This window comes from Macaca nemestrina, chromosome 16 (genome assembly GCF_043159975.1).
Source record: "Macaca nemestrina isolate mMacNem1 chromosome 16, mMacNem.hap1, whole genome shotgun sequence".
In the NCBI taxonomy this organism is placed as follows: domain Eukaryota; kingdom Metazoa; phylum Chordata; class Mammalia; order Primates; family Cercopithecidae; genus Macaca; species Macaca nemestrina.
Window position 1 is genome coordinate 85,790,700 of NC_092140.1, and position 25,369 is coordinate 85,816,068.

The 25,369-nt window shown below is 37.5% G+C and overlaps 1 protein-coding gene and 1 pseudogene across 1 annotated transcript in view; both read left to right on the top strand.

The window, feature by feature from the left end:
* Positions 1 to 5,603: 5,603 nt before the first annotated feature.
* LOC139359120 (regulator of G-protein signaling 17 pseudogene) lies at positions 5,604 to 15,736 on the top strand (annotated as a pseudogene).
* A 1,026-nt stretch (positions 15,737 to 16,762) lies between these two features.
* LOC105491741 (E74 like ETS transcription factor 1) overlaps positions 16,763 to 25,369 on the top strand; it is a 48,536-nt gene continuing 39,929 nt past the window's right edge. Inside the window, exon 1 of the mRNA XM_071081452.1 lies at positions 16,763 to 16,896. Coding sequence (XP_070937553.1) covers positions 16,825 to 16,896 — 72 coding nt within the window. The 5' untranslated portion in view covers positions 16,763 to 16,824. The remainder of the gene's footprint in view (positions 16,897 to 25,369) is intronic.

Here is a 25,369-nt window from a genome sequence, read left to right on the forward strand (position 1 = left end):
GAGGTCAGGAGATCGAGACCATCCTGGGTAACACAGTGAAACCCCGTCTCTACTAAAAATACAAAAACTTAGCCGGGCGAGGTGGCAGGCGCCTATAGTCCCAGCTACGCGGGAGGCTGAGGCAGGAGAATGGCGTGAACCCGGGAGGCGGAGCTTGCAGTGAGCTGAGATCCGGCCACTGCACTCCAGCCTGGGTGACAGAGCGAGACTCCGTCTCAAAAAAAAAAAAAAAAAAAAAAAAAAAAAAAGAAAAGGTGCAGTAAAAACATGGTATTATCATCTTAGGGGACTACTGTTGTTTATCTGCTCCATTGTTCACCAGAATGTTATATGGCAAATGACTGTATATATCTTATATATATATATCTTATATATATATACAGTCATATATATCTTATATATATCTAAGCCCATGGCCTTCCATATTTTCATTTCTCATCTTGTGGTTTTGCTGCTGCTTTTGTTTTGTTTTTTTGAGACAGGGTCTCTGTCTTCCCTGCTGGAGTACAGTGATGCTATCTCATCTCACTGCAACCTCCACCTCCTGGGCTGAAGTGATCCTCCCGCCTCAACCTCACGAGTAAGCTGAGACTGCAGGCTCACACCACCACACCCAGCTAATTTTTGTATTTTTGTAGAGATGAGGTTTCACCTTTTTGCCCAGGCTGATCTCAAACTCCTGGGCTCAAGTGATCTGACCACCTTGGCCTCCCAAAGTGCTGGGATTATGTGCATGAGCCACTGCGCCCAGCCTGCTTCTTGTTTTTTGGGTTCATTTGAGTTTAGAAACTTAGCTGATTGCCAGACAGTTGCAAAGATGATTGTAGGAAGAATCTCATTTTAGAGATCCTGACATGAAACATCAGAACTCTTTTGATGATATCCAAGCTGATTTAAAATCGTTTTATGTAATTTAAAGAAGAAAAGAGGATATTGGGCGTGGTGGCTCACACCTGTAATCCCAGCACTTTGGGAGGCCAAGGTTGGAGGAACGCTTGAGCCTGGGAGTTTGAGACCAGCCTGGGGAACATATCAAGACCCCATCTCTTAAAAAATAAAGAAAAAAGATGGCTGGGTGCAGTGGCTCACACCTGTAATTCCAGCACTTTGGGAGGCCGAGGCAGGTGGATTATAAGGTCAGGAGTTTGAGACCAGCCTGGCCAATGTGGTGAAACATCATCTCTACTAAAAATACAAAAATTAGCCCCGCGTGGTGGCTGGTGCCTGTAGTCCCAGTTATTCGGGAGGCAGAGGCAGAAGAATCACTTGAACCTGGGAGGCAGAGGTTGCAGTGAGCGAGATTGCGCCACTGCACTCCAGCCTAGGCAACAGAGCGAGACTCCGTCTCCAAAGGAAAAAAAGATTGAAATAATAAATGAAGAAGAAAAGAGGTAGACTGTGAAAACAGATCATTCAGGGTTTTTTTTTCACACACACATGGGGAGCAGGAAGTTTTGTGCACAAGGAATCTTAAAGTCTCAAATGTATTGGTAACTTGGGAAAAGATGGAAATGTTTATTTCCCTGGAGATTACGTCCTTAAACATGGTTGCACTGTGACTTGAAAGAGGATCCTAAAATGTCACAGGAACAAAAGGTTGTGATTGTCAGAGAATAGTTGGAAAGGTCTGGATTCAGTGGCAGTGAGTACAGACAGAAAGCCTGGAAAGAGGTTGTATATATTGGGTTCTTGGTGGGATTAAGGCAGGGCTGACTTCGGCTTCTTTAATAGTGGGATGGGGAAGTGGGGGAACTATAAAATGCAGAAATGCTGGTATGTTGTTTTTGAGATGATAGTGAAGAGTATTAAAATTGTGTTGGAGCTATACTTAAAAAAAAAAAAAAAAAAGACTTTATTTTTTAGAGCCATTTTAGATTCACAGTAAAATTGAGAGGAAAGTACAAATATTTCCCATATACCTCCTGCCCCTGAACATGCATAACCTCCCCATTATCAGCCTCTCGCTAATCAGCACCTGCACCAGAGCAGTGCACTTGTTACAGCTGATGAACCTGCACTGACACTTTGTCACTTGAAGTTCATAGTTTACATTAGGGTTCACTTGTGATGGTGTACATTTTACGAGTTTGGGCAAATATCACTTAGTAATAGGCATTTAAGTTTCCACATGTCTTTTTGTGGCTTGATAGCTTGTTTCTCTTTAGTGCTGAATAATATTTCATTATGTGGATGCACTACAGTTTGTTAATTCACCTACTGAAGGACATCTTGGTTGCTTACAAGTTTTGGCAGTTATGAATAAAGCTGCTATAAACATCCACGTGCAGGTTTTGTGTGGACATAAGTTTTTACTTCCTTCGGGTAAATACCAAGGAGCACAGCTCTGGTGTAAGAGTGTGTTTAGTTTTGTAAGAGACTGCCAGACTGTCTTCCAAAGTGTACCATTTTCTATTCCTACCAGCAGTGAATGAGAATTCCTGTTGTTCCACATCCTTGCCAGCTTTTGGTGTTGTCAGTGTTCTGGATTTTGGCCATTCTAATAGGTTTGTGGTGGCACCTCATTGTCATTTTAGTTTGCATTTCCCTAATGACATATGGCGCGGGGCTTCTTTTCATATGCTAATCTGTATACCTTCTTTGCTGAGGTGTCTGTTAAGGTCTTTGGCCTGTTTTAAAATCAGGCTATTTTCTCTGAGTTTTGAGAGGTCCTTGCATATTTTAGATAACAGTCCTTTAATCTGTGGTTTGTCTTTTCATTCTCTTGACGTTGTCTTTCACAGAGCAAAAATTTTTAATTTTAATGAAGTTCAGCTTACAAATTCTTTCTTTGATGAGTCCTGCATTTGGTATCTATAAAAAGTCATCACCAAACCCATGTTCATCTAGATTTTTATCCTATGTTATATATTAGGTGTGCGATCCATTTTGAGTTAATATTTGTGAAGAGTATAAGGTCTGTGTCTAGATGATGATGATTATTATTTTTCTATGTGGATATCCAGTTTTTCTACCACTGTTGGTTGAAAAACTGTCTTTTTTTAATTGTATTGCCTTTGTCCTTTGACAAAGATGGTTGACTATATTTATGTGGTGCCATTATCCGTGCTCTCTCTTCTGTTTCATTGATCTATTTTGTTCTTTTCACCGGTACCTCACTGTCTTGATTACTGTAGGTTATAGGTGTACTTTTAAGCTTGATCCATAGAATATTTCCATTCACTTCTCCAGTGCAGGTATTCAGACATCCTGTCTTACAAATCTGACTACCATTTCCTCATACCTTCCACATCACGAGGAGCTATTTTAGCATTGTTAGTAGATTTGGAGTTTTGCCTGTAGGCGATGGAAGCTATTAATTACTTGTCAGAGAAGTAAGTTGATCATATTTTCACTTTTGCTGAATGACTTCTACTCCAGGCTGAAGAGCCACTGGAGTGGGGCTAGAATAGAGGTAGTAAGGGTCGATCAAATAAATATGTGAAAGAGCATATCACCTAATAATGAGCATGAAGTGATTTAGATGACTTTTAAATCTTGCTTTCAGTTGTTGGTGTGCCTCCCTGTAAGAGTGAAACTTCTTATAACAGAATACAGTTTCTACCAGAAGAGAGGTATGCTGTGTAGGAATTGGAGGTGGGGGAGGCGTGTCATGTAGCAAAATCTCCTGAGGAACTTTGAAACAACATATCCCTGGCTTTTCACCCCCAATCAGTGCCAGCATGAAACAGTTACTAATGGGAATCTGCTGTATTCTTAGATGGGGGAACCAGTGCACTAGAGCATGTCTTTTCTAAGAAAATGAAAATATTAACTGGGAGAATAAAGGGTCACAGAAATGAAACAATTTCCTTGCAAGTTAAATCTTGCTTGTTGGAGAGAGAAATTTTTTAACTGCCTGAACAGGTTTTGCTGATAAAGATGTTTTAGCATGTTTATGTTTTCTTTTTTTTTTTTTTTTTTTTTTGAGACGGAGTCTCGCTCTATCGCCCAGGCTGGACTGCAGTGGCTGGATCTCAGCTCACTGCAAGCTCGGCCTCCCAGGTTTATGCCATTCTCCTGCCTCAGCCTCCCGAGTAGCTGGGACTACAGGCGCCCGCCACCTCGCCCAGTTAGTTTTTCCTATTTTTTAGTAGAGACGGGGTTTCACCGTGTTAGCCAGGATGGTCTCGATCTCCCGACCTCATGATCCACCCGTCTCGGCCTCCCAAAGTGCTGGGATTACAGGCTTGAGCCACCGTGCCCGGCCTATGTTTTCTTTTTAATGAACAGAATTAAAACAGTATCTCGTAACTGTTAGATATTTCTCTTGTTTGTTGATTTCATTAATTTTGAGACTGAATCTTGCTCTGTCACCCAGGCTGGAGGGCAGTGGTACCATCTCAGCTCACTGCAATCTCTACCTCCCGGGTTCAAGTGATTCTCGTGCCTTAGCCTCCAAGTACCTGGGATTACAGGCATTCCCCCAACACACCTGGGTAATTTTTGTATTTTTAATAGAGAAGAGGTTTCACCATGTAGGCCAGGCTGGTCTTGAAGTCCTGACCTCAAGTGATCTGCCCTCCTGGGCTTCCCAAAGTCCTGGGATTATAGGCATGAGACACTACACCTGGCTGATATTTCTCTTTTGATTTTGAATTCTCTTTGTTTTCAGAACATGCTCAAAAAAAGAGTTAAACTTGAGACCACAGGTATGGACAGGTCTAGGTATTCAGTCTGTTTGGCTGTTTTGCAGGGTGCTATAAATGCTGCCCTGGTTGGTATCAATGTATTCTGATACCAGGTTAGCCCAAGTGGCCAATGATGGGAAGTGAAGAACTATGTGAAAGAACTGGAATTTCAGGTTTGGGTAGTGATTAATTGTGGCCCTGCCTTCAGAGTCCTGGAACTGTTCACCTGGTTGTCAGCAAAAAGGCAAACACATAGAGAAATCAGTCTGTTTAGTTTCATCATATATATATATATTTTTTATTATTAGCATGGTTGAAGCTAAGGTGACCTTGATCAAGTTGCCAAAACCTGTTTCAGGTTTGTTTAAGTCACCAGAAGTTTGATTGGGACATCCTATACAAAAAAACATCGATTCGTGCTTTATTTACATAAAAATAAAACTGTACTTTTGATAACATCCTGGGCACTTCCCTCTGCTTACTCCCCCTCAATTAAAAAATGCCTAATTTAAATTAACCCAGCCAGGTGCAGTGGTTCATGCCTATAATCCCAGCACTTTGGGAGGCCTAGGCGGGAGGATTGCTTGACCTCAGAAGTTTGAGATCAGCTTCGACAAGATGGTGAGACCCCTTCTCTACAAAAGAAATGATTAAAAAATTACCCAGGTATGGTAGTACATACCTATAGCCCCAGCTACTCAGGAGGCTGAAGCAGGAGGATCGCTTGATGCCAGGAGTTTGAGGCCATAGTGAGCAAGGATCATGCCACCGCACTCCAGCCTGGGCAACAATGAGACCCTGTCTCTAAAAAATAAATATAAATTAGCTCCTCACCCGCTGGGTGCTTAAGTTGGGCGGATAGTGGCAAACCAGCTCCACTAGAGGACCGAGCCGCCCAGCCCTGCTACCCCAGACCCATCGGTGCGCTGCCCACACCTCCAGGCAGCTGGCCAATTGGGTCCTGAAGTAGCTGAAATGTGAAAAAGGCAGCAGTCCCAAAATGAAGGAACACCTGCTGTGTCTCAGGCACCTGGAAACCAAAGGCTCAACAACATCTGTTGCTTTCGTTGGTGCTGTTGTTTCAGCTGCTCCTGCCTCACTGTTAGGAATGAAGAAAGAGGGGAAAATGCAGGAATAACCACACACACTACGAAAACGGAGAGTATCCAGGTCTTAGAGGAATGCCAAAACCCCACTGCAGAGGAAGTCTTGCCCTGGTCTCAAAATTTTGACAAGATGATGAAGTCCCCAGCAGGGAGACACCTTTTCAGAGAGTTCCTCTGAACAGAATACAACGAAGAGAACCTACTTTTCTGGCTTGCCTGTGAAGACTTAAAGAAAGAACAGAACAAAAAAGTAATCAAAGAAAAGAGAGAAGGCTAGAATGATAAATGAAGATTACATTTCTATACTATCACCAAAAGAGGTCAGTCTTGATTCTCAAGTTAGAGAATTCTCCAGTTAGAGAGGTGATCAATAGAAATCTGTTGGATCCTAATCCTCACAGGTATAGTCCTCTCCAACCCCAAGTGACACCGTTTCAGATGAATTCAAGGGGATGTTCAAGACTTTGACTCTAATGAAAATACTACAAAAGGCGAAATACTGCCCCAACTGATAGAAGGTCCCAGTTTGGGAACTGATTTTATTCCTATGACAAAAGCTCTTAAGACGAGTAGGGAGAAGGAACACTATCAAGCATTGATGACAATAACCAAATGTAATATTTTAAAATATGTCATATGTGCAATGTGAAATTCATTCTTCTTTCATTATTTCTCATATTAAATCTCATTTCAGAAATTTTAGGATTTTAAAACTGTTGACTTATACCTAACTGCTATCACTGCATTATAGCTTTTAAACAGTTAGAAATAAACATTTTAGAATAATAAACAGATTGTGTTTCTGTCCTAAGCTTAGATACATTTCCTTTCTAAAGATCTAACTCTTATTGCTGTATTAAAAGAATGCCACATACAGTGCTTACTAAAGGAAATGTGTGTCCACAGGTGCACTTAGGGAGCATAGTGTAAACACATCAGGAACTTAAAATTACAAATTTTATTTCGAGTTACATTTCTGTCTCAGGTGACTTTGGGCAAATCATTTATCTTCTCTGAGTTCATTTTCTCATCTGCAAATGACAAATATACTTAATTATCAGGATGGCTATGAGCATTAAATAAAACAAACATGGAAATAATAAAATATGACATTATTTTATCAAAGTTCTTCAACTCAATAGTTATTTTATGCTTGTTTTAAATGTCATTTTAATGCACTTTCCCCTATTTTTTTCTAAAACATACATTAAACATCTGATGTAGCTATTCATCAAAACATACAATCATATTTTAAGATGGAACACTGTATCAGTGTTATTGCTTTGCTTGTGATCCCAAATCACTTTCAATTCACCATCACCTCAAATCTATAGAAATGTTTCTGAATGACATAGATAGATAGAGAGATAGATAGAGAGATAGATATACAATTGTAGGTTAAAATTAAAGTTTAAATAAGATAAATCATTTGAAACTTTTATTTCCAAAGGAAATAAAAACAACATTCCCAAGGACAGAAATAATACCAAGTTATTTGCTAAATATATAAATGAGTTATAGGCCCAAGACTAAGATATAAGAGATTGACAATTAGAAAACACTTTTTAATATTAAGGTAGTATGATTTTCTTTAACAATTTTACAATGAAAAATAAAAACTTAATAAAAGGTAGTAATGGGCCGGGCATGCACTTGGGGAGGCTAAGGCGAGAGGATCACTTGAGCCCAGGAGTTCCAGACCTGTCTGTGCAACAAAGTGAGACCCTGACTCTAAGAAAAAATAAAAATGTTTAAAATAAAAATAAAATTTTAAATAGTAATGTGTCCACGAAACCTTTAATTTTAGAGTAGTTTTATATTTACAGAAAAACTGCAAATACCCATAGAGATCTGTGGGACATCTGTCAAAATTAATGAACCAATATTGGTCATTAAGTTCATACTTTATTCAGATTTCCTTAGTTTTTAACCGAATGTCCATTTTCTGTCCCAGGATCCCATTCAGGATACCACATTGCATTTAGTTGTTATGTTTCCTTTGGCTTCTCTTAGTTGTGACAGTTTCTGAAACTTTCCTTGTTTTTGATGACAATTTTGAGAAATAAACTGGTATTTTGTGGAATGTCCCTCTGTTTTCTTTCATTTCATGATGTTTTTCTCATGACTAGACATGGGTTTGGTTTTTGGAAGAACACAAAGGTAAAGTGCCATGCTTATCACATGATATCAAAGGTACATGCCATCATCAGGATTCCTCTTAGCTGTGACAGTTTCTCAAACTTTAGGCTACTCTTAGCTGTTGATGTTAACCTTGATCACTTACCTGAGTTAGCATCTATTATGTTTCTCCATTGTAAAGTAACACTTTTTTGTTTGTTTGTTTGTTTTTGAGATGGAGTCTTGCTCTGTCTCCAGGCTGGAGTGCAGTGACGCAATCTCACTGCAACCTCCGTCTCCCGGGTTCAAGCAATTCTCCTGCTTTAGCCTCCTGAGTAGCTGGGACTATAGGCACATGCTACCAAGCCTAGCTGATTTTTGTATTTTTATTAGAGACAGGATTTTACTCTGTTGCCCAGGCTGGTCTCGAACTCCTGAGCTCAGGCATTCCACCTGCCTCAGCCTCCCAAAGTGCTGGGATTACAAGTTTGAGCCACTGCACCCGGCCGAAGTAATACATTTTTAAAGAGATTATATTGAAGGTAAATTTTGTGGACATTTACACTGAGCTAAACAAATTCTGAGCAGATTCTTCAACCCTAATATTAGGTTCCATTAAGTGATTACTAATAAATGCTATAAAGAAAATACAGTAAAGTAGAAAAATAAAACTCCAAAAGTCTTAGCCTGAATATTCACCTAATAGAAGTGAAAGTGAATTTTTCCCTTGAACTATCTGCGTAAATAATTACAATAGTCCTCCATATATTTTCAACATTAAATATCTTAGTCTTACTAATTGTCATAAGAGGTAACTTAAATTTAAACTGGCCATTTTGCTTAGTGCATTTCTATACTGCCCTCCACTAACCAATGAACACTGAATATTGAAATAATGTAAAAGGCCTGATGTATTTCCCGCCGACTTTAACCAATTTGTCATAAATATGTTTCTTGTATGTGATTTTTAAATGTTTGCTAAATAATGTGTCTGGTTTTGTAAAATGATGTATCGAATGTATATAATTTTTTACTACCATGTTCATCATACTTAATCTATATCCATATATTGTACTCCACCAATATTTATTAGTGGACAATAAAGAAGTTTTGAATGCATGAATACAGCTTAAGAGGCACCACACTTGGTTATTTTGCAATACCAGAATAACAGTGGGTACTCATAAATTGAATAGATAATCCAGATTATGTTTCCTCCAACTTAAGTTTTTGTTTTTTTTTAATTTCCCTTTCCTAGAATCAATTTTATCATTTTACCTATGTACAATAACATACTTCTGGAAAATGCTAGGATTTTCACCATGTAGTAGAATTTGAGCATAACAGTATGTAAAATTCAGAAGTCTCAAACTAGGTAGCTTTCTTTGAGTTTTCAAAGTAAATCAAAATAGAGCTGTTTTCATTTTACTATATTGTGGAAATCTATGAATGTTACTGTAAAATGCATATGCATTACACTGACTTAAAATGTTTTGAATTAATAAAGAATTCAACAATGAAAAAATTTAATTAAAAAATAAAAGTGCTTAATTTTAAGTAGCTATCTTGCATAGCTACCTAAAATATATTCATAGTAAATACATGGTACCTGTTTAGATTGCAAAAATGTAGTTTAAAACGTTTTCTCAGCTTTCTTAAATTTGTTGAATATTTGAAAAAAATTAAATGAAAAGTTGGGGTATAGAAACATTTTCTTTTTCAATTATGAGAACACTGAGTGCAATGAAATGATTTGTTTGCCTTGTGACATTAACTTGTGTTTTTTTTCCTTCAATTTTGTGTGTAGAGTACCTGGTTTAGAGAAAGCAGGAACTGAGAAAGTATGACTATTTTTTGGGAAAGTTCAAATCTGGTTACTTAACTATACCTACGTTTTGGGATGTTTCTTTTTTGTTTTTTCCATATTCACATATTTTAATGTAAATTCTAGCAATACTGTACTTAAAATAACTAGAAAGGCTGGGCACAGTGACTCATGCCTGTAATCCCAGCACTTTGGGAGGCTGAGGTGGGCAGATCACTTGAGCTCAGGAGTTCAAGACCAGCTTGGGCAACATAGTGAGACACCACATCTACTGAAATTACAAAAATTAGCCAGACGTGGTGGTGCACACCTGTAGTCCCAGCTACTTGGGAGGCTGAGGCATGAGAATCGCTTGAACCCTAGCGGAAGTGGCAGTGAGCCAAGATCGTGCCACGGCACTCCAGCGTGAGCGATAGAGCAAGACTCTGTCTCAAAGAGAAAAAAAAATAACTAGAAAGAAAAATGTCAGTACAAATCTATTTTGAAGTATTTTAATGAGTTACTAACTTGTGGTAGCCTTCTAAAAAGGCTATATATGTTTGCTTTTTACTTTTTAGGCTGAGTGAAAATGTAAGGCAAGGTGATATGATATAGTAAACTTGGGAGATAATGATAGTAAAACTTTAAGATTTAAAGCAGTAAATAGGGAAATCTACAAACCCCCTGCACCAGTTGTTTCAGTTAAAATTATGGTTGAAAATGATTTATCCCGAGTATCAAGAGGTTGCATAATATATAAAAGCATTTTAATTGACAGTTGTACTGGGGTATGGTAAGGTACTTTTGCTAAGTATTTGTCTAGGAGATTTCTTATTTTTCCAGATATTTTGCTATGGAAAAAATATTAATGAAGTTCTATTAATATAGATACAAAGATACCAGTAGGAAATCTGGGCTTTTTCTTGCTTTCTTTGCCGCTAACTAGCTGTGTGTCCTTGGACACATCAGAATGTTCTAGGCCTAAATTCCTTACCTTTTCGGTGAATGTGTTGTCCTAGGTAATCCTTAGATCTTTTTCAGCTCTAATATCCTGTGATTTCACACTTTTTAGACTGAGACTTGGCAATCTTTGGAAGACTGTGTGCAATTTATCTTCATACCACTGACTTCATATCTGCTGGGAGCTAGTATAGAGCATTCTACCGTATTATAATAGAAAACAGATTTTTTTTTTTTTCTTTTTTCAGGGGGAATCTCCCTCTGTCGCCCAGGCTGGAGTGCAGTGGCCGGATCTCAGCTCACTGCAAGCTCCGCCTCCCGGGTTCACGCCATTCTCCTGCCTCAGCCTCCCAAGTAGCTGGGACTACAGGCGCCCGCCACCTCACCCGGCTAGTTTTTTGTATTTTTTAGTAGAGACGGGGTTTCACCGTGTTAGCCAAGATGGTCTTGATCTTCTGACCTCGTGATCCGCCCGTCTTGGCCTCCCAAAGTGCTGGGATTACAGGCTTGAGCCACCGCGCCCGGCCGAAAACAGATTTTTTAAAAGGCCAAACTATGGTCCATCCCACAGGAATTAAGTCATTACAGATTATGGATTTATTGCTTGCTTCTCATTTCTACTTTGTATAACTTCTCTTCTCTCACTTTCTTACTCTGTTTTCTTTCATTTCTGTTATATTTTTTCTAATGGTCTTTCCAAATACTGCATTTCTTATCATGGCTATCTGTATATATTGAAAAGAGCCCTTCGTTAGGTTACCACATCTTGTGAAAGTTCTTTCTGTTCAGTTACTTGGTATCTAGAGTTACTGTGGCATTCTAGTTTTTTAGATACTGCCAACCTACAAACATAGCATATGTATATAAACAGACACACGGTCTGAATTACATATTTTATTGGAAAAGTCATTCAAGCACCTCATTCCTTTAAGCTGGAGTATTTCACCTTCTTTATCCCAGAATTGTCCGATCTAAAACCTTTTTGCTTGTTTGATTGATTCTCTTTATATATTAGTTTTCCTTTTTTTTTTGAGATGGAGTCTTGCTCTGTTGCCCAGGGTAGAGTACAGAGGTGCGCCTTGGCTCACCGCAACTTCCTCCTCCCGGGTTCAAGCAATTCTCCTGCGTCAGCGTCCCAAGTAGCTGGGATTACAGGTGCTCACCACCATGCCCGGCTAATTTTCTTGTATTTTTGGTAGGGATGGGGTTTCACCATGTGGTCAGGCTGGTCTCAAACTCCTGACCTCAGGTAATTTACCCGCCTCAGCCTCCCAAACAAAGTGCTGGGATACAGATGTGAGCCATGGCACCGGACTAGTTATTAATTTTCACCATAAGCATTTGGTACCATAGTACCTTAAAAGGAGAGCAATGATTTTCTAAAAATATATTTATGAATTCATGGGTTTAATATCCTTGTGTCTAAAAACCTTTCTGAAGGAATCTTAAATTTACATTCAATCATTGATCAATTTTGACTATCATATGTCTTTTTAGTACCTAAAATCTTCTATAATAAATTAAGTAACCATTTGAATTGGTTATAGTAGCTAGTAGTGTGGCTGAGGGTACTGTGTTCACCATCAGTGAAGTCATTTTGTTTGGAATGAGGCATAATGGGACTCTGTGTTAGGGAAGTTTGCCAGACAGAGTGAAGTCCTAGCCTTGAAGCACCAGGATTTGTTAAAAAAAAACGCCAAACTTTTAAGCACTGGAATAGAATTATACTTTTGTTGATAATGGGCTATAATGTTATTTTTTTGGAGTCTGGCGAATAGCTGTGGTAATGGAGACCTCCAGGGAGTACAGAAATGAGACTTAAGGAATTATTAGTTACCTAGCATGCACCTGTCACATATCTCTTGCGTATACTTACAGTGCTAAAGAAGCTCATGTTAACTCAGTGCATGTTATGTGCCAAGTATTCTGCACATGCATTTTTGCATCTACACAACAGCTCTAGGTTTTAGTATTACTTACTTCACCCATTTTACAGAAGGAGGAAACTTCGATACCTATTTTACGGAAAGAGGAGACTGAGCCACCAAACAAGTAACTGATCCAAGGTCACACTGCAGAGGATTGCCACCCAAGCAGTCTGACTCCAGAGCCTGTTCTCTGAACTGCTTTGTGTTACCATTTAACGCCAAAGCTTATCTTAGGGATGAGAGGTTAGGAACCTTGTTGCTAAGTATTCCTGTAGCATGTCTCCTTGGAGAATAAGAATATGGTCTTGCCCCAATTAGGAGACATCTGAGCCAGCCTGAGATTTTTTTATTATCTCGTAGATGTCTGCCTGGATGCCCTCTGAAAACTGTGCAAATAAGTTGACTGTTTATGTCTGTGTGATGAAGAAGTAGTTTCACTTGTATTTTTTCTTGTTACTTTATAAAGACTGACACTTTGAAAAAGCATGTTTGAGAACTATTAATACAGCAAAGTCCTTCCTAGCTATAACAGATAATTAAGGACCTTTCAATTTGTTGGGTTAGAACAGAAACCTTTTTTCTGAGTGGCCATATTTTTTTTCCATCTAAGAGCATATTTGAGGAATTAGATGATGCATTTAGTTTTAGACATGTTTTTTACACACTGACTTCAAGGGGCACTGATGTATATTTGTCTGATAGTTTAGTGACTGGATTTGGAGCTCAAAAACTGAACCTAGAGATGAAGATTTAAAAATTTTTTGATATATGCATTTACTTAATCTGTTATAAACTGTTATAGCAGAAAGGACTTTGGTGGATTTTAGAGGCCCGGCTGTATGTTATAGCTTAAGTCCTGATTTAGGAAACAAAAATTCTAGTTTTAGTTCTGTTTTGCTTGTAGACTGTGAGAACTTGCCCACCCCAATTTACTAATCAAAAATGGATTCATTGATTTAGATCTTCAGTCTTATCTATTACTGAAAGAAATGTAAGATACCTGGGCCTTGTTATCAAAGATTGTAAGAATCTTTGGTGTCTCTGGGTGCTCCCTCTGGATCAGGTATCAGAAAATGTATTCTCAAGAATCACGTTGATACCATAGGGTATATAAGTACACAGGGGAGAGGAAGAGGAGCAGGAAAGATGACAGAGCATCAAAGACATGATTAAGCCAGTAAAATGCTTTTCTTTACTTACACATTTTCAGTTTATGGACTTCTCTATAGAAATAAGCAAAAACGACATGCCTGAGCAAACGTGTCTTTTTCTGCCACAATAAATGGCTTAGTGATTGTGGGAAGCCATTTCAGTTTTGATATATTACTGTTGGTTGTTAGTGTGTACTATAAGGTGTGGGTATGTTGATTACTTATCCTGATTTTTTAGATTTCTGAAAGACAACTGTTTAAAGCACAGTAGCAGTGTGGAAGTGCTGATACGAAAAGGTACATGATAGCAGTGGAAAAGAAAGTGAAACTTAAATTTACCTAGATGTATTCACACTGGCCATTGGCACAATGTCATTTTGCATTTATGAACAAATGGATTTTGAAATAGCCTTCTGGAACCTAATCTTTTACAGAGAAACTTCTGTATCAGCAAATATCCCTTGATTCTGGTTATATTTTCTTACTCTGGTTTTTCAAACTTATGATAATAGTTTCCTCTTTATCAGGAGTACGTCAGTTATTCTTTTTAAAATAAAGGATATTTGTAGAAATAGCTTAAATATCTAATTATATTTATTTATTGAACAGAGTCTTATTCTGTAATACAAGCTGGAGTGCAGTGACAATCATGGCTCACTACAGCCTTGAACTCCTGGGCTCAAGCGATCCTCCTGCCTCAGCCTCCTGAGTAGCTGGGATCACAAATGCACACACACCAACACAGCCAGCTAATTTTTTATTTTTTGTAAAGACGAGGTCTTGCTATGTTGCCCCGGCTGGTCTTGAACTCTTAGTCTCAAGTGACTCCTTCCCCACTAGCCCCCCAAATTCTGGTGTTACAGGTGTAAGCCACCATGCCTGGCCTGATAAGATATTTAAAACAGTATTTGTCATTAATATAATCCTTTTTGTCATCACTGTGGGCACACAGGTTTGGGAGGTACAGAAGAAATTTTAGACAATGGTTATTTCCTCAGAAGAGGTTTTGCTGCAATTGTCTTGGTGACTGGCACATTGCCTTGCAAATAATTGGCACTCAAATATGTATTCAGTTGAATTAAGGGAACACAGGTTTCAAATGTGAGACAATGTACTACAATTAATGCTAAATTGGTTCTACAGACAGTAATTGCTGTGTTTTTGAAAGGAGCAGTCCTTACAGTTTGAGGCATAGATGTTGGGAGGCTTTGTGAAATAAATGGGGCTTGAGCATTGAATGGAAAAGATGGGATTGAATGCTGGCAAGTTGAAGGGGGGTGTGTTGCAAGCATGGGAAATAACAGAAGTTGAGAAAAGAGGCAAGATTGAATAGTTTGTGTGGAGGAACATAAGGCAGGTCTGCTATAGGGAATTTGGTTGGATAATTAAGGAAAAAGGTATTATAAATAATAATAAGTACAAGACCAAATGTATCTATCTGTGATCAATTTAGATCAAAACACTTTTTTTTCCTCTTCTAGATACGGTACATTGCTCAAAAACCACCTGAATGTGCTAAAAATACTTTCCCAGTGTTGGAGTTAAACTCCTGTTAAAAGGGAGTGGATGAGAGTGGGAAATTTGCTGGGTTGGAATTTAGTGTAGTGAGTAGAAATGTCATCTTGAATTGAATTCTTAATTCTTACTTTATTTTGAGTTCCTGCTAGGAAAATCACAGTCATCCTTGATGGCCCTTAAAGCCCAGAACACACAGGGACTTGGCTTTATAGAAATTAGGAAGTCGATTAAGGGATTTGGCTAGCACGTACTAGCTGGATTTATGTTTTCAGGGAAACTGATTCACCAGGTCAGCTTCATCCCCAGACTTATCTCTTTAAAATTATTAGGAAATTACTGGCCATCCTTTCCTTGGAGTCAACTTCTGTTTTAAAGTGTTTGTATTAAAACTGCAAATGCTAATTCAAAGAACTAGATGTTATTTAATGTGATTATTTTTATATCTTTCTTTTTATGCCACATTTATGGCCATCATCATTTGATGAAAATGTAATAAGATTGTGCTAAACACCTGAAGAATTTTTTCCTTTTGTTAGTATTGATAACTTTTTTTTTTTTTTAAATAGGCAAACATTTTTGGCAGACATTTTAAAAGCCTTTCTCCCTTTGCTATGAAATTGTTTTCACTGCTAAGTTGCGTTTCTGTTTTTCTACTATTGTAAAGTGCAGCTCTTTGCATGTTCTAATTTGCCATGACGTGGTCAAGTGCTGTTTCCTTCCTGTTGCTTGCAAGCCTGTGCTAGAGATAAGGATACATTTCAGTGCATTAAAAAAGAAGCCACTGAAGACAGGCTTAAGCATGGTAATTTTTAAAACATTTTACTTATCAGAAGGCTTTTTAAAGAACAGAAAGAGTGGGCTTTAATTTCTGCTTATTTTTAACAGATTTAAAAATAGTTCTTACTAAACTTTAAATGTATTCGATTTTAAATCCTTATATAAATCCTCTATTAAAGGTGAAAATATATATGTTATGAAATTACTCATGGGGTAGCAGTTTCTGTGTGTGTGCTTTGCTGAGTTGGTGAAAAGAAGGAAATTGTTTATATATCCTTTATTGCGATTACAACCCTCATTATTGCTGGGGTTTTTGACCTTTTTTTTTTTTTTTTTAAATATTGAGTACTTTAACAGTAGTTTAACTGTAGAGTGGGGGAGAGAGGCATAATTTTCAGTACTGAGAGATGATCTTAGCAGGAGCAAACTCTTCAAAGAAAATATGTAACTTTTTAAAAAGAGCATATGTTCGTTAGTCATGTCAATTTTATTTTAAAACGTTAATAATAAAAAAAAATGCTTTGGCGATACCACCCTCTCTATCAGTTATTATATCCTGAGTGGCTGATTGCTTTTTCATAACTAATCTAAGTTTTTGTTTTTTAGGCCAAGAAGCTTGAGAGAAGAAAAATTTCAGGAAAATTGTCTCAATTTGACTAGAATATCAACAAACCAGGAAAATTGAAGCACCTTCCCTGAAGAAAACTTGGGTGTACAGTAACTCCACAGACAGAGCTGAGGGTTTTTTACCCAAATCAGTCACTGGATTTTGCTGCCTGATACATGAATCTGTTTGGAATTTTTCTCATGTGGATCTAAGGGGAATGCTTTATTATGGCCGCTGTTGTCCAACAGAACGACCTAGTATTTGAATTTGCTAGTAACGTCATGGAGGATGAACGACAGGTATGAGATCCAGAGAAAATTTCATTTTAATGATTTTATTATGATTTTTCTATTCATATCAGAAAATTACTTCCTTTAAAAGACAATAAGAGAAACTTTATTAAAAGTGAAAATTTATAAATGAAATATTTGGAGGAAATAACGATACTGTGTTTTAAGCACCAGTTAATTCATTAAGAATAAATCTTATCCTTAGCTTTGATATAGTAACAAGGAAGTAAAACTTTTGGGTTTAGCTTGTTTTTCTGTAAAATGTAAAATTTAGTGTAAAATTACTTAACACTAAATGCCTTAAGTAATTATTTTTAAGTACTTTGAAAAGTTCTAGAGAATATACTACCTTTTAATGCATGTGGTTAATTAATGTTTGTAATCGTGGGCTACTTCTTCAAGTAGATGAGACAACGTTAGTGGTCCATAATCATACATCATTTCAGTCCAAAGCATGTGACTCTGAGGAAGTTACTTAACTTCTAGATCTAGATTTCATCATCTGCAGAATGAGGGAATTGAACTGAAGAATTTCTAAATCGGCTTTCAGTGAATTTATATAAGATGTGCAAATTACTGTTTTCAGTATATAAAAAAGATCTAGGAGATACTGAGTAAAGGATCTAAGATTAATTTTAGTCTCCTTCCCCTCTCCCCACAACACACACACACACACACACAAAAGAACTGCAACGAGGCTAGAGTTTCTTGGGACTTTATAGTTAACTTCATTTTAAACAAGTTATATAGGGAATGTAAGACATGATATGGGAGAATTAGTATACATGTTGGAGAGATTCAGGCAGGGTACTAGGAAAAATATTTTGAGAACCAGCCTAAAGTTGATTTATTACTGAAATAAGCCTAATACTAAACACCTAATTTTAATAGGCCAATTATAATATGTAATGCCTTTATTCTGGAAACATAGTTACTGCAAATAATAAAATTCTTACTTTTGGCAGAGTGAATTTAATGATTTTTATAAAATTAAAAAATTTTTTAGCTGTGTTGTCCATTGAAGTGACAGAACAAAAAGTTTATAAATAAACCTACAGAAGGTGAGGATTTGGATTAAGTTGCCTTAACATCAGGGTGAGCTTTGGCTAGAGAGGAAAAAAGGTTCAGGGAGAGGATTGCTTGGTCTTGACTAAAAATATATTAATGGTGATATGGATTTAATCTAGAGACAACAGAAAAGATATTTTAGGACGAAAGGTGTTTTGAATTTGGTTTAAGACAGGATGTTTGTGCACATATTAAGGTTTGAAACTGTGTGTTTACTCTGCAGCCCTCTTAAAGATGCTGTGATAGATGCCAGGCTTGATGTGGTGAGGTTTGATCTTGGGATGTAGCAGCAGAGGACAAAGCCCTAAGCCACTCACTAATATGCTCTAGTCATAGTGGATTTGATACTCTTTGGAACATGAGAAGTGAATTTTACATTATGGTACCATATTCATATATGTGTCTGCATAGCCTAAAAAAATGTTTTGCAAAACAACACTTATACACTTACTATATATGATACACTTTGTTTTGCAGAGGTTATTTATGTTTTTGGAAAGGGAGATGGTACTGTTAGGTTAACATCAGCATGTACATATATGTATTTTCTTAAGTTATTTTTGTTTAACAAAATGAATCTATGTGCAGGTATTATAAGGATTTTATAAGTATTAACCATATAAGGTAAATACTAATCCCCATTTTATAATGAGAAAATTGAGATATCAAGAGGTTAAGTCACTTTCCTGGAATCATACAGCCAGTAAGTAGTAGAGCTGCAATTTGAACTCAGCCAGTTTGATTCTTACTAATGATGTTTTATATATTCTTGCAATAAAGTGTGAGAATCTTACTGTGTTATAATCAGCATCAAAATGTTTAAAACTCTTCGTGAGTTTTGGCGTCTTCAGTCTCTGGCCATCAGCATAGCAAATTTAACTGCTTTGCAGGAGGGTAGATCCAGTGCTGTTGGTGATATTAGCATCTTATCTAACCTGGGGCTCTACCTCGCTGTTTGCTTATTAGCTTAATTTGTTTTTAATAGAAAAGCAATAACGTGCCATTTATATTAATAAAAGAAGTCATCTAATACAAAGATATGTAAAATAACTAGTGAAAAATCTCTCTTCACCCTTACTCCTAATCTTGTTCTCCTTCCCAGAAGAAACTAGTATTAAGTATTAATATTTTGTGTGTAACTTTTTAGAAAAATGTCTGAACAAATGAACATACATATATATAAAACTGCATACAGAGGTTGCTTCTAAGACACAAATGAAGTTATGCTAAATCTTTTTTGTGTCTCATTTGTTTTCACTTAATGTATTATAAATATTTGTGTATATGTTGATTCTATATCATTTACTATTTTACATCATGAGCAGCCCATTATTTATTTTACAGTTCCTGATCATGGCTGCTACCAGTATTTTGCTATGATGTACAATATTGCAATGAACATCCTTGTTTGGAAGGCAGTAGATCTACCTAGTAGTAGCGGTGGTTAAGAGCTCAGGTACTGAAGTTGAAACGCCTGGGTTGAATCCTGGCTCCGCTGCTTACTGTGTCTGTGACTTTGGGCAAGTTACTCAACCTTTCTGTGCCTTGGTTTCCTCATCTGCAAAATGGGGATGAAAATAATAGAACCTAAATTATAGGATTGCTGTGAGAATTAAATGAGTTGATGTTTCCAAAGCTCTTAGAACTGTGTCTGGCTCATAGCTTATATTTACTGAGCACTATAATTTTGTCATTATGTGTGTGTGTGTCTGTGTGTGTGTAGTCTATCTTTGTACACTTAAAACGTGATTATATCTGTAGGATTATTAAAAACAATTACTGAGCTTACTAAAAACATAAATACAAATAATTCTTTTAAAAGGCTGTGTAACATGGACATAAAGATGGAAACAGTAGACACTGGGGACTACTAGATGGGGGAAGGAGGGAATTGGGCAAGGGTTGAAAAGCTAACTATTGGGTGCGTGCTCACTGCCTGGGTGATGGGATCAATCATACCTCAAATCTCGGCCTCACCCATGCAACAAGCAATATACCTATGTAACAAACTGCACACATATATACTCTCTGAATCTAGAATAAAAGTTGGGCGGGGGAGGGAAGAGGGGCTGTGTTAGTTTCTACTACTACTAATAGGGTATTTCCCAAACCATTATCAACAGAAGTCCTTTTTTTTTTTTTTTTGGCCAGTCTTTAGGGTGGAAATGACATTTTACTATTTTAATTTGCATTTTCTTGACTACTAGTGGTGAGGTGGTTTATTATTTGTAAGTTTTATTTATTGTCAACTAGAGTTTTCTTTGATTTACTTATTAATATATCCTTTTGCCCAGTGGAAATTCTTTAAATATTATGGTTATTACATTAGAATCATTGATTTTTCTCCCAGTCTAGTATGGTCTTTTAACAATGTGTTACCTTGTGCTCTATAGAAATTTTAAATATTTTTAACAAAATATATCAGTATTACAAACTAATAATATTAGTTTTGGGGGCTTTTCTTGCCTTCTGCTTAGGAAAATTTTCTTCAGTCCTATCACTCCTAAAATTAGCATATACTGTCTTTACATTTTCTTTTTTCTTTTTTTTTTGAGATGGAGTCTCACCTTGTCACCTAGGCTGGAGTGCCATGGCATGATCTCCACTCACTGCAACCTCCGCCTCCCAGGTTCAAGCGATTCTCCTGCCTCAGCCTCCCAAGTAGCTGGTACTGCAGGCATGCGCCACCACACCCAGCTAATTTTTGTATTTTTAGTAAAGACAGGCTTTCACCATGTTGGCCAGGATGGTCTCCATCTCTTGACCTCGGGATCTGCCTGCCTCGGCCTCCCAAAGTGCTGGGATTTCAGGCGTGAGCCACTGCGCCCGGCCTGCATTTTCTTCTAGTATCTTTTAAATGCTTAGCTCCTCAGTCCCTCTGCAGTTTATTTTTGTATGATGTGAGGTATTCATGATTTGAAGATTCCTCCCCCATTCCCACAAATAGTGGCGTTAGCCCTTCGCCATTTATTGAATGTTTTATGTTTTTCACACTTAAACTGCCACCTTTGTTAATACTAAATTACCATATGTACAGGCTTCAGTTTTGAACTTCCTAGTGTATTCTCCTTCATTGAACTGTTTTTGTATTGTGCCAGTATCACATTGTTTTCATTAGAATCATTTTATAGATTTGATATCCTATAGGATATCCTCCTCCCCTGAAATTAGAATAGGATTTTGAATGAATTTTAGAGTTAGCTTGTAAAGTACATTAAAACCCTGTTGGGATTTTAACTTTTTAAAGTTAAAAAGTATTTATGACTTTTAAAAGAATGTATTCCAAAGTTTTGACTGTTTATAAAATCACTGTTTGAATCACCAGATTAGAATATATTTTTCATTTGCAGTTATGATCTAGGTTATAAATATATTAGTCTAAAGAAACTGATACTATTAATATGGTTGCCAGCATTTTGATCATCTTCCCTTATTCAGTTCCTATTTTTCAGACTTGCTTGGCACTCTTGAGTGGAGATGGCAGGGGTCATGGCGGGGGTGTTGGAAAGGAAATGTCAATGCTGTTGATGCTGACAGTTTAAAACTGTTCTTGCTGTCTGTTCTAAACTGGGAATATTTGTAGCTGAGAATGAAGCACTTCTGTGGGAGAGCAACCCCATCAGTATTGAGTGCAATATCCTTTTATGCAGTGGTGCTTTGGTTTGATCTAAACAAGTGTGTTAGCGTGGTGAATGTATGAGAATAAAAAGCAAGCAGAAGTCTGTGGATACAAGTTTCTAAAGAGAAGGAGAACTATTTACTTAAATGGTCCAGGGGTTAATTTAATGAAGAACAGCCGGTAGTTCAATGCTTTTTATAATTTTGATGTATTATATGAAAAAAAAAAAAACCACTGTATGTTTTTTCAGTTGTTGGTTTTAAAAGTAGAATTTCTGGCAAATCATATTTATGTTTAATAGACTTAAGTCACTAAGAGAGAAGTTTGGTGACATGGAAAAAGTGAACATGTGGAACAACAAATTTTTCTAGACTCTCATCACAATATAAGAAGGTAGTCTCAGCACTTTCCTCTCTAGGGTGTAAATTGGCTTCCTCTGACTGCTAATTCCTGGAGGTTAAAGAGTAACAGTGCTGGGCGTGGTGGCTCATGCCTGTAATCCCAGCACTTTAGGAGGCAGAGGTGGGCTGATAACGTGAGGGCGGGAGTTTGAGACCAGCCTGACCAACATGGAGAAAGCCCCATTTCTACTAAAAATACAAAGTTAGCCGGGTGTGGTGATGCATGCCTGTAATCCCAGCTACTTGGGAGGCTGAGGCAGGAGAATTGCTTGAACCCGGGAGATGAGCTGAGGTCCCACCATTGCACTCCAGCCTGGGCAACAAGAGTGAAACTCCGTCTCAAAAAAAAAAAAAGAATAACACTTCCTTGCTGTCTTTTATACAAGCTACCCAGTGATTTTTTTTTCATGCAGTGTTTGGGAAGCACTATTCAGTGTAACAGAGATAAATGCGAAGTGCTCTGGATACTGAGAATGGATCATTGACTGCACTACAACTTTGAGAATGCTTCATCATGGAAGTTGAACTGGATCTCAAAGGAGGATCTAGTTTATCTGACAGATGAATAAGAGGACGTGTTCTAGAGCAGCAGAGTGTACCAAAACTTTTAACAGATTATCTTGACTTCATTATCATTCCAAACATCTTAACTTACGGTTAGAAGCTTTTCACAGTGTGCCTCACTGTTTCACACTATGTAATTTTCCAGAATGCTTTCCTGCTTCCCCACTGTTTGCTCAGAAATGATCTGCCACATTCGTACCTGTTGCATATTGAAGTCTAATAATCTTTAAAGATTTTAGAACAAAACATACTTTTTCTAGGAACTCATCCTAAAATAATTCCTTCAAGAATTAACAACTTTATCCTGTTATTTCTGTGTTGCTTATTATCAGTCTCACGTTTGCCATGTTACATTTTCATATATACTTTACTAATTTTTTCAAATAAGTGCTAAATTATTTGAAGTAAGAGATTGTCTTTTTTCCCCTTAATATTACCAAAGCCTTTAATATCATTGAGTCCTCTTAAAGATTTTTTTTTTTTTTTCATTTTTAAAATCTGTTGAATAGCCGGGTGCCGTGGCTCACGACTGTAATCCCAGCACTTTGGGAGGCCGAGATGGACGGATCACAAGGTCAGGAGATCGAGATCATCCTGGCTAACACAGTGAAACCCGGTCTCTACTAAAAATACAAAAAACTAGCCGGGCGTGGTGGCAGCGTCTGTAGTCCCAGCTACTCGGGAGGCTGAGGCAGGAGAATGGCGTGAACCCAGGAGGCGGAGCTTGCAGTGAGCCGAGATCGTGCCACTGCACTCCAGCCTGGGCGACAGAGAGACTCCGTCTCAGAAAAAAAAAAAAAAAATCTGTTGAATAAGTGATCTCTTCTGTAAAATAGATAAAACTTACCTGTTGCTAGATGATCTGGGATGTATATGTGTTCAGTCATGGTTATGGTCCTGATCATATCAGAAGATCTCTGAATGTTGAGAGGGTGATGCTTTGCGCACAGCTCTCTTGACTGCAGAATACATTTTCCCGGAATCTATTGTCCACATTCTCATTTGGTGCAGGGACAATGTAGTCATGTCACTACAGTTCTAAGACCAGAAACAGATGTTCATGGAATCTTTTTTCTAAAGTATTTAGAACTGTTCTGTTGTACATTTAGTGAAAAACACTTCAAGTAACTTTTAAAGATTGTCATTGAAATTGTAAATAAATAAAATGCGTTAAATGACAGTTGTTCACATTTATTAAATCTGGTTATGGGCATGTGGATGCTTTTGTTTTTCCCTCTACTCTGTTGTATATTAAAATTGTTTTTCCAAAAAAGAAAAATCAGAGAAACTAACATTCATATAGAGCTTTCCTTTTTCCTTATATACCATTTCCTGTACGTAAGAGGGTAACACCAACTTGCCATTTCTTCAACTGAAATAGCAAGATTCTGTGAGGTCAGAGATTAGGTGTACCTCATAAAGTAAGGCAGAAGGAATGAGTTGATAGTGTTTAATGTGTAACTTACTCAGCACCAATGATGTGAAGGGCAGGAAGCTGGAGTGTTGCTACTGATTTGTACATGGACTCAGTGCATCCTCTGTTATTTACCTAAAATTCCAGATTCTATCTGCTTTGGTTGCCTTCTCTTTAAATCTTGTCATATCAAACTTAAGAAATTCACTAAAAGCTTGGCCATTTGTGAAACTAACATACAAAGGTTGCTTATTTCTTTTCAGTATACTTGGAAAAGTCTTTATCAAAGGAGTTATGTCTTAGAGCCCCCAGGTACAAGCCTGATTGCCTTCTGGGGGATATCTGACTTTGCATAAGGGCTGAGGCCCTCTTCAGGTTAAGTGAAGGGACAACCCTGCCTGTGGTCTAACATTTGGCTTATCTCTTTGCCCATTCTTGGCAGCAAGGAAGCTGATAATTGTTACGAAAGAGGAGTCAGTGTGGAGAGTAGGAACTTATTACCCTTTTTTGCAAAATCTTCCTTTAACGGCCCCCTAGCCATCCCACAGAGGCCCAGGGATAACGTCCTGAAATGAGTAAGATGAGATCATTGTATAGGGTAGAACATGGACCAGATGGGCTCCAGAAACTTTCAGTGGTGAATTTTAGTATCTAGTGTTTACTGAGCATCTTGCCCCATGCACTGTGCTTTACAGGGATTATCCTATTTAATAATTAACAATCCTAAGAAGTAGTTGCTCCTAATTCTCACTACAAAAGAGTCATGTGAGGCTCAGAGAATGGAAGCAACTTACCTGTAATTTCATAGCTACTAAGTGATAAAGCTAGGAATTGTAACCCAGCCTGTGCCTTTAACCACTAATTGAATAATGCTAGCCACTGCAACATGTAAGTGTTGAAAAGTAGTTTAAAATATGGAAGAATTATTATATTCTGTATTTATGATTTTAGTAAAAAAGTAATTCTAGCTAATTTGTTAGTATAATTACAGGTAGATGGTTCTTATGCCTGGCATACCTGTGTATGTACCTTTTTTAAAAAAAACAGTTTTATTGCAATGTAATTCACATACCATATAATCCATCTAGTTAAAGTGTACAAATCAATGGTTTTTAGTTTATACAGAATTGTGTGTTTATCTCCATAATCAATTTTAGGACATGTTTATCACCTCAAAGGGAAATCTGTACCTGTTTGTAGTCATGACCTATTCTTCCCCACTCTTCCTAGCCCCTGGGAACTACTAATCTACTTTCTGTCTCTGTATGTTTGCCTATTCTGGGCAATTACATATAGTAAATGGAATCATAGAATATGTGCTATCTTGCGACCAGCTTCTTTTACTTTGGCATCCTGTTATTTTTTTTTTTTTTTTTTTTGAGACGGAGTCTCGCTCTGCCGCCCAGGCTGGAGTGC